The sequence below is a fragment of the Oncorhynchus gorbuscha genome, linkage group LG16 (assembly GCF_021184085.1).
Source record: "Oncorhynchus gorbuscha isolate QuinsamMale2020 ecotype Even-year linkage group LG16, OgorEven_v1.0, whole genome shotgun sequence".
Lineage (NCBI taxonomy): Eukaryota > Metazoa > Chordata > Actinopteri > Salmoniformes > Salmonidae > Oncorhynchus > Oncorhynchus gorbuscha.
Window position 1 is genome coordinate 31,458,567 of NC_060188.1, and position 10,485 is coordinate 31,469,051.

Sequence of the window (10,485 nt, forward strand, 5' to 3'; positions counted from 1 at the left end):
AATGGAAAATTATCAATGGAAAATTATCAATGGAAATCAAATTTATCAACCCATGGAGGTCTGGGTTTGGATTCACACTCAAAATTAAAGTGGAAAACAACAATACAGGCTGATCCAACTTTGATGCAATGTCCTTAAAACAAGTCACAATGAGGCTCAGTAGTGTGTGTGGCCTCCACGTGCCTGTGTGACCTCCCTACAACGCCTGGGCATGCTCTTGATGAGGTGGCGGATGGTCTCCTGAGGGATCTCCTCCCAGACCTGGACTAAAGCATCCGCCAACTCCTAGAGTGTCTGTGGTGCAACGTGGCATTGGTGGATGGAGCAAGACATGATGTCCCAGATGTGCTCAATTCGATTCAGGTCTGGGGAACGGGCGGGCCAGTCCACAGCATCAATGCCTTCCTCTTGCAGGAACTGCTGACACACTCCAGCCACATGAGGTTTAGCATTGTCTTGCATTAGGAGGAACCCAGGGCCAACCGCACCAGCATATGGTCTCACAAGCGGTCTGAGGATCTCATCTCGGTACCTAATGACAGTCAGACTACCTCTGGCAGGCACATGGAGGGCTGTGCGGCCCCCCAAAGAAATGCCACCCCACACCATGACGGACCCACCGCCAAACCGGTCATGCTGGAGGATGTTGCAGGCAGCACAATGTTCTCCACGGCGTCTCCAGACTCGGTCACGTCTGTCACATGTACTCAGTGTGAACCTGCTTTCATCTGTGAAGAGCACAGGGCGCCAGTGGCGAATTTGCCAGTCTTGGTGTTCTCTGGCAAATGCCAAATGTCCTGCACGGATGTTGGGCTGTAAGCACAACCCCCACCTGTGGACGTCGGGCCCTCAAACCACCCTCATGGAGTCTGTTTCTGACCGTTTGAGCAGACACATGCACATTTGTGGCCTGCTGGAGGTCATTTTGCAGGGCTCTGGCAGTGCTCCTCCTGCTCCTCCTTGTACAAAGGCGGAGGTAGCGGTCCTGCTGCTGGGTTGTTGCCCTCCTACGGCCTCCTCCACGTCTCCTGATGTACTGGCCTGTCTCCTGGTAGCGCCTCCATGCTCTGGACTCTACGCTGACAGACACAGCAAACCTTCTTGCCACAGCTCACATTGATGTGGCATCCTGGATGAGCTGCACTACCTGAGCCACTTGTGTGGGTTGTAGACTCTGTCTCATGCTACCACTAGAGTGGAAGCACCGCCAGCATCCAAAAGTGACCAAAACATCAGCCAGGAAGCATAGGAACTGAGAAGTGGTCTGTGGTCACCACCTGCAGAACCACTCCTTTATTGGGGGTTTCTTGCTAATTGCCTATAATTTCCACCTGTTGTCTATTCCATTTGCACAACAGCATGTGAAATGTAATAATAATAATAATAATATATGCCATTTAGCAGACGCTTTTATCCAAAGCGACTTACAGTCATGTGTGCATACATTCTACGTATGTATTGTCAATCAGTGTTGCTTCCTAAGTGGACAGTTTGATTTCACAGAAGTGTGATTGACTTGGAGTTATATTGTGTTGTTTAAGTGTTGTGTTCCCTTTATTTGTATATATTTTCAGTTTTGGGAATATATTTTGGAGTGATAAGTATCTTAATGGAAATCTACACACACACATCTCTTAAATTGTTAAGGAAGTTGACGTACAATGTTTAATGTAATTCCTACTCTACTACTAACTAATTCTGCCCTCATGCTGACTTCAACAGGACTCTGGGTCAGGAAAGGTACCGGATACATCAAGAAAGAAGGAGCACAGCTTACATGGAGTTTTGTGGCCAACCAGCTAGGATATTGGCTGGCTGCCTTTCCCTCAACCACAGGTACGGTAACTATGTCCAGAGATGGGCAGTATTTCCGTTACATGTATTTGAAATATGTAGTTAAATGACTTCTGAGTATTTTGCTATTTGTATTACAATGGGCTGAAATACAGTCCAGTGTATTTTGGAACAAGATACTTTCGAGAGCTGTAATTTGTATTTTCAATTTTTTGTCTCCCTTTCACCCTGCATTGGTATCCGAAGTCTTATGGCACTATAATTTTGCTATATTCATTTTCACACATACATTTTGGTAATTTAGCAGACATTCTTATCCAGTGACTTACAGTCCCTGCATTCAACTAATCTAGATAAACAGCATATCACAGTCATAGCAAGTAAAACGATTCTGTAACCATTACTGAGAATGTTGTTGCTGCACGGGCCAACTACTTGCAAATTTATTTTCTTGTTTTAAAATACATAATACATGCATTTTAATTAAATACATTTCAAAATACAAGTATTTCGTAATTTATTTTTGATACATAGATTTTTATGGTATTTTGTAATGGTATTTTGTAATGGTATTTTGTGATTTTTTTACGATGTCAACAATGTTGACATAGCTCAGGTTTGCATCATTCTGACATTTTTTTTCTACAGCCCCACTGTAGGCCCCCTACTGGCGGCCCTTGGGTGATTTTATTTGGCCCCCTAAGTTTTCTAAGCAAAAATAAATTGTTTTTCATTTTGGAAATCTGTTCCGAAGTATTCCCATGCATAATAGAGAGACATATATGATTGTATACAAATGTATGCAAGGTTTGAAATGATTATGCTTTAGTCTGTTTGAACCTTTTTGAGGTCAATTTGCAGTCTACTGATTATTTCTAATTATGTTACAGCCCCCTGACCATCCGCAAAAAAAAAAATTAAACGTCCCGCGGCTGAATCTAGTTGGTGATGCCTGTCTTAAGACTATGTCAATATGAGATAGAAATTGAATAATGAACACTTGTTTGTGCACTCTTGCGAAGAAACTGTGTAGCTAGGGGTTGTGGTCTGTCCATTACAAAGCTTTTTATAGGGAGTCCTGTTGCAGACTTGGCCCATCCTAGTATTATTATTTATCACTATAACAAATTTCTGTGAATTTACTGCTAAACATTTTGTTAGCTGTTGTAATTCTATATTAATGTACAGTACTCTAAAGAGCAATGCATTATGGGGGCTCAACGGCATTCCGCTACACGGCGGTAAAATTACAGTAGAGTACTGTATTACCTGTTTTGCTGTATATTTACAGCAGCATAATGTGAATGATGGTATATTGTGGGAAAATGTTGTGGGCGGGGAAAGAATCTCGTTCTATTTAAAATATTTAAAAGCATTCCTTGTAATACGCTATATTTGTTGCACCCATTAGTGAGAATGCTGTACACCATAGAATACACTACCATACCGTATTTTTTGGAAACTTAAAAACCTTGACCTGTAAATTGACAGTAATTTACTGACTAATGTGCTGCCAGGAATTTACTGTAGTACAGTACTTTTCGCTACACTCGCATTAACCTCTGCTAACCATGTGTATGTGACAAATAAAATTTGATACTAGATTGTATTTTTGGAATCTAAAACCTGTTCCGGTAATCTACAGTAAATGAACAATATTTGGCTCATTAACATATTCCGAGGCATGCCTTGTAAGTAGCTATATTTTCTGCACCCGTTAGTAAGAATACTGTACCATCTCAACTAATATGTGGTAGTAGTGCCCTAACAATTGAATGTGTATAGGGACAGGTCAGAGTGGCAGCAAGTCTTAAACCTTTACTGTTTGAGTGTTTTGGCAAGTCTGTTTTGCCCTGTAATCGCGTTCCGAGATGTATCACTTTATCAGAAGCACATGATCAATGACGTCCGAAACTTCATTTTTTTGTCGAACAACCACCTGATTGGTTTTGGTAGAAGACGTCATCTATATAAGTTGTCTGTTCTAAATTATTTTGACCAGCAGGTGCCACTGGTGTACACTGTGTTGATCAAAGCCTTGAGTAATGAACCTGTTTTTGACACAATTGGCTGGAAAAGCCTCAATGCTACAAGAAGCTTCGTTTCCCGCCCACTACTGTAATCACGGACAGTTTGGAAGCCTTTGTTTAGGCCTCTAGAAGTGCAAGTGATATAAAACACCAAATATTCATAAATATGCTGTAATATACACATACCTAGCAGCCAACCTGCTTGCACCACTCCCATGTAATTGCAGTAAAATACCAATATTACGTTTACAGTAGCATTTACTTTCTTACTGTACTGTATCGTTGCTCTGATATTACAGTGACTTACAGGAACCTAGTAGCAAGTTACTGTGAATATTACAGTAATGTCCTTGGCACTAGCCAGATCTGGGCAAAGATATATCAAAAGGTATCTTGTTACAAATAGAAAATACCTTGAAGACCAATGTATCCTTAACTACAACACCATTCTCAGTAACAGTTACAGAAACATTTTACTTGCAATGACTGTGATATGTGTTTTGTTTAATGACTGTAAGTTGCTCGGGACAGAAAAGTCTGCTAATGACCCAAATGTCAATTTTAAAAAGGAACACATGCAAAGCAAACTGCTGGGTATTATTCTAGTGAGTTCCACACTCAAACTATTTGTTTGGGGGTGGAGCTCATTAGAATAATACCCAGCAGTGTGTGTTGCAATTGTTCATTTTTACATTTACATTTTGGTAATTCACTCATCCAGAGTGACTTACAGTGAGTGCATTAAACAAGAATGTTGTTGTAATTAAGCGGGCTACTTGCAGGTTTATTTTTGTATTAGAAAATACAAATACATGTATTATAATTAAACTGTTACACAATACATGAATTGTACTTCAGGCCAGTGAAATACAAAATGATTGGTATTGAAATACCTAACAGATATACTGCCCATCATTGGCGCTAGCTGCCTGCACTGTAAAGACCACATGTAGCTGTAGTCAGGTGTAACAGTAATATTTTGTACATTTGTGTTTCAGTAAAGGTCCTGTAAATCTGTGCTGACAGTATTTTACTGTATATTTACAATAAGCTACAGGCTACTGTGCTGCCAGTAATTTACTATAAAAATGACAGGAAATGTTTTACAGTGCACCCCTATGTTGCAGGCTCAGCTTTGAACCCCATGGGCCTGCGAGACATCACCACCTACCACACTATCTTCCTCCTAACCATCCTGGGCTCCATGGCTCTGCTGGTGCTGGTGCTGCTCTGTCTGCTGCTCTATTACTGCAGGTTGGTATCAGGCCCAATGCGTCTCAACTCAGGTCCTGGAGTAGTCAGTCCCAGTGTGGCACATTTTTGTTCCAACCCAGCACTGCTTTTGAACTAGCTACTCTGAGTCATCAAGCACCAGGTTTAGGGTAAATTCCATTTAAATTCCAGTCACTTCAGGAAATACACTGAAATTACAATGCCAATTCTCTTCAATGCTTTTCAACAAGGAAAATTTGGAACTACTTTCTGAATTGAAATGGAATTGACCCCAACCCTGTCAGGCACTTGCTTAGTTGAATCTGTGGCGTTATTACTGGCCTTGGTCCAAAGTGTAAGATAAAAATATAACCAATCCGGGACTCTTTTTGTTGTTTAATTTCCTGTTTACAGGGAGTCAAATTTGATACATGGATGTGTGTGTTTGGTTGCATTCTCCCTTTAATCCTTCCCTGTTTTGTTTTAGGCGGAGATGTCTGAAACCACGGCAGCAGTACCGTCACGGCAAGATGCAGGTCTCCTCCGGCATGGACGGCTCCAAAAGAGATCAATGCACCTCCATGTCCCACCTCAACCTCATCAGCTCAGGCCACATCCACATCGACACAGCTTCCTCCACCGGTGGTGACCCAGACGCCCTCAAATCAGACCTGTCCTCCACACGGGATCTCCACAGCTCCAGGGAGGATTTCTTCCGGCACACGCCCCCAGGAAAGGCCCAGCGCCACTCCAAGGTGAACACGGACAGTATCACCAGACGTGGCGGTGGGGAGAGTTTTCCCATGAAGGTGACAACACGCTCTACTAACACTAACAACTTGGACCCTCAGCTGCTGCTCCACAATGACACCCGCAGCTTCAGCTCAGCGGAGGATAATACCCATGATCCTCGACATCGCCACAATCACAACGCCAATGACAACCAGGCTTACTCCTCAGATCCACCATCTCCACCACCTTTACTGCCTCCCTTCGCCGGGCACTACCAGGAGTACTCTGGCCTGCCCCCGGAGTACTCAGCGTCCCAGACCGGGGACCTCTTAGCCAGGCCCAACTCTCTAAACACCCAGCCTGGCCAGCTCATCTTCTGCCACTCCATGGACCAGATGAAGGAAAGCATGTACCGGAGTGTGGTGCCCACGCTGGTCATCCCGGCCCACTACATGCGCCTGTCGTCGGACCTGTCGGCTGTGGAGCAGGCCTTGGAGAGGCAGCAACAGATGCAGCATGACATGGAGGGAATCCAGGTTAGCATGACTCTGCCCAGGCAGCAGGGACAGGTACACCAGAATCAGCAGCAGAAACCACAGAACCAGCAACAACAGAATCATCAACAGGAAGACGAGGAAGGGGAAGAACCAGGCCAGCAGAGGGAGGACTCAGAAGGACACTCCAACTGGGCCTCGGACCCTAACGCGGCTCCAGTCCACATCCCGGTCCTGTTCAATGATAACACCATATCTCAGATGAACGGAGAGCTGCAGGCTCTGACTGAGAAGAAGCTTCTGGAGCTGGGGGTGAAACCGCACCCCCGGGCCTGGTTTGTCTCCCTGGACGGTCGCTCCAACTCCCTGGTTCGCCACTCCTACATCGAGCTGGGGGGAGACACTCTCAGCATCCCTGGAGGAGGGGGGGGTGGAGGAGCCACGGGGAGTCATCATGACAACCGAGTAGACGTCGCTCGCGAAGCCAACATGAAGCAGCGGAAGGGAAAGGAGGAGAGGAAGGCCAAGGAAGCAAAGGAGGCTGCAGCTGCGGTTGAGAGGAAGGGTCACGCAGGGAAGACCTATACTAAACTCCCCTGCATCGACACCACAGACCCCCCCAGCAGCAGCAGCGAGAGCCAGGCTGCCATGTACTCTCCAGAGGACAATTCTCTGGCACCGCTGCTGGATGAGGCCCCGGAGACGACCCCCCGTGGGGGCACGTTCCCCCGGAAGAGCCGTAGACAGGATAACAGCGCCCGGACCAGTACCACCACTACCACCAGCGAGGTGACATGCAGGGACTCAGCCACCAGCCCCGAGGATGGGGAGGATGCCGATGATAAAGACGAGGAGGGGAACAAGAAGAGTCCCTGGCAGAAGCGCGAGGAGAGACCCCTCATGGTATGGAAGTAAGATATACCTAGGGCTCTCAGGGAACATTGAGCTACAAGAGAACAGGGGGAGAAAAACCACTGTGTCAATGAACGCCTAATTTCTGACTGTGTCCCTTGTAGATTCTCTACAGAAAGAAGAGCAGAGAATATGAGAGTTTGTCTTGGAGAACCAAGAGAAAGACGTGTGTGAAAGAGATTATGAAGTGAGAATGGAAATCAAACAAAGAAGCACAATTGTCACATGAGTCGAGAAAGGACCAGGTGTTTTGAAGACCCAAATTTGCTTGTAGTCATCACAGAGATCAGTAGCTATATCTGCATCTCTAAAAACATCACTGAGATCGGTAGATATATCCGTATCTCTAGAAATTTCACATGGCTGTGGATTTATTTATTTTTAAAATCATGATCCCTAAGCATGTAGATGGGAACAAATGGGAGAGTTCCTCTGACTGGTTGGTATTCTGAGATTCTTGAGAAATGCTCAACAATGTTTTTCTCCACTATGCTGTTTGTAGAATTCCTTGGAAATGTTACCTATGTGATTTTGCTGTTACCTTAGCATTAACCTCAAGTCATTTTTACAGACCTTTTGGGAGGTGTCAGCTGGCCAAACAGAAACTTTTGATTCCTATGGAAAACCAAGACTGTCGGCCAGAATTGGAATGAATTAGTATATATTTTTTTCAACTCTTTAATCTTGTTTTTTTTAACAGATTAGATGGCCTTCTTTTTATGACTGAGTGGTACTTAATGTCATTGAGGAGTCAGATCAATGTATTAAACATTGGAAAAAAGGTTGCTGTTGTGATTGTGAAATCCTAATAAGTATGTCCTAGAACCCAGGGTTTACAACAATGTTGTTGTTTCATTTTGTACTCTAACATTTTCCTTGGAGATAATGGCAGAAAACCACCTCCACGTTACTATCACTGAAGCCTGGAGGATAATGCAAACCGTTTTGCGTTGCCATTTTCCTTACTGACAGAAAATGTTAGTCATGTTTTTTTTCTTCCTTTACTAACCTGCTGACCTGGTGACTTGTAACATTAAAATCTATGGAAGCATGTACCTGACAAAAATTATTTGAAATGTTCATTAAGCAGTATGGCTGGAAACAAATTAGAGCATCACAGAAAGGTTTGCTAGAACATGTTTGTTAGCTTAGCATTGCAAGTCTGTACCTTTTGTTGCAATATCAATTTAAAGTCAGACATGGATTGGATGATACCGACATGTAAGACATTAGCTTAAAAAACAGAATAATTGGGTATTATTGCTAACTTGAAAGATGTTGTGAAAGGAAAAGACACTGAGTTGACTGAGTGGAAATCACAATGACCTAATGGTCCCATAAACTGTCCAATATTATATTGTCAGTAATCTCCACTGGCTCATATTCTCAAAACATCTAATCATTAGCCTTCAGATCAATAAGACAGGAATCCATCCAGGTTTTCTCAGACCTAAAAATGTTCATGTCCAACAAATCACACCAAACAATTAGTCTCTTAAGTGCCTTTTTTTAGCATAAGGCCTCGGTATGTTAACCTAGCAGTTGTACCGTTGTACAACCATTCAGAAAGCAACTGGCTAAACCTGGGGTTTAACACATACTCTGTAACATGGTTTTTCTCATTATTTTCAGGTTACGATATTGAGTCGTACACAATGTTAAGCTATCGTTAGCTAATCAACTTTGATTTAAACAAACAGTACACAACCTTGACGATCAGGGGTCATTTGAAGGCAATCAAGCCATACACACACTATCAGGTTTATGAAGTCCAGTTGAAGTTCTATCACGTTGCCTTGTGGACTAATATACAGCACGGCCTAAAGGAAATCAGGTGTAGGGCCTTGCTTGAGATGCACAGCAATGGTCCTCTTCATTTCAAACCTGCATTGTCACAATCCCTGTTTTAAACTCACTGTTTTGGGGGGGGGGGTAACAACACTGTCACTGCTCTCTCTCTCTCCCCCCTTTCTCCATTCAAAAGTATGTGAATGACCCTTGAAAATCTCTTTTTAAAGTTTGACACTTTCCACATTTTGAGTTACTGAGTTGATACAAGTATGTGAAGTGGTTTCCCTGTGGTTTGAGACTCAAGATTACAACGAACATGCATGTTCCTCTTCTCATAAGCATTTGTGGAGTTGTGGTCTTTTTCCAGCTTCTCTCAACTTCAAAATGGTTTGATGTTTTAAGCTTGCAGAATTGAGCCACCTGTCTCTGTGAATTAACCAGCTCAGCTCTGATATGGAATTTCCTTAGACTATTTCAGAGAGAGATGTTATGTTTGTTTCTTTTTTGGGGGCCAGGGTATGTTTTTGGGATAAAGTTCATGTCCGATGTCATTTTAAGGGACATGAACACTACTAGTTATATTGGCCCTACGAAGCACTACTGAATAGTGTGTTCTATGTGGCGTCATCAGAAATTGACATCAGAAATTGTTCTGAGGACAAGGATAATACTGTTGTTTGACGTCTATAAACAAGACAGTCAGAGCTTTGAAAGTGGGTCAAGTCTCTCCACCCCTGTCAGTGCAGGGCAAGCCACTGATGAAACTACCCATATTAGCAAGTGCAGCATCTGTGACTTCTGACAAATCACAGCCTACCACACGATGGTGTCATTGCTAGAAACAGTGTACATTGGGTGTGTTGTGTTCTGATTAAATATGAATTGAGAAAGTTATTTTTGTTAACTTTTTTTTACAGTTATTTTTATATATGTGAATGCCTGGCTAATCTTAATTCCTATAGGCTTACTGTTTGAGTGCTTATACAAGGTCTGTTGTTGTCTCCTAGGAAACAGACAGAGGGATGATGTGCTGTTATGGTAAACTGGTGCCACCTCCTTTCCCCCTCAGATCTATATTTCTGAGGCAAATCTTTGCTAACTTTTATTGCTTGTTATTAATAATGTTAATATACAATCCAATAATTAAAGCATTTAACAAGTCATCTGCGTGCTTGGAATATGTACCGTGTGCGTGGCATCAGCAGCTCACTTACAAATGTTTTTCTATGCATTTATTGTCCTAATGTCATTCAGTTAGCGTTGAAGAAAAAGCAATAGGCTTATAAATCTATATTTTTTTGTGGTAATGTCACAATTTCTCATGAAATATAATTTTACGTTGGGATTTGTAGGTGGCTCTTTAGGCCCTGGACTAAAAACTCAGTCTGTAAACTACTTGAACATACATTCTAGATTTATAACCAACATAATGCATAGTCATTAACCATTTTTGCCTCAGTGAGAGCCAGTGCGAATAGTTATCCGCCAGGTGGCACAGGCCTCTCCTACACCGTAGACTG

General features: G+C 43.0%; 1 protein-coding gene across 1 annotated transcript in view; it reads left to right on the forward strand.

Annotated features, from left to right (window-relative positions):
* LOC123998837 (protein FAM171A2-like) overlaps window positions 1–10,126 on the forward strand; it is a 69,071-nt gene extending 58,945 nt beyond the window's left edge. The window contains exons 6-8 of the mRNA XM_046304034.1: window positions 1,723–1,836; window positions 4,952–5,078; window positions 5,524–10,126. Of these exons, the coding sequence (XP_046159990.1) occupies window positions 1,723–1,836; window positions 4,952–5,078; window positions 5,524–7,177 (1,895 nt within the window). The 3' untranslated portion in view covers window positions 7,178–10,126. The remainder of the gene's footprint in view (window positions 1–1,722; window positions 1,837–4,951; window positions 5,079–5,523) is intronic.
* Window positions 10,127–10,485: the final 359 nt, after the last annotated feature.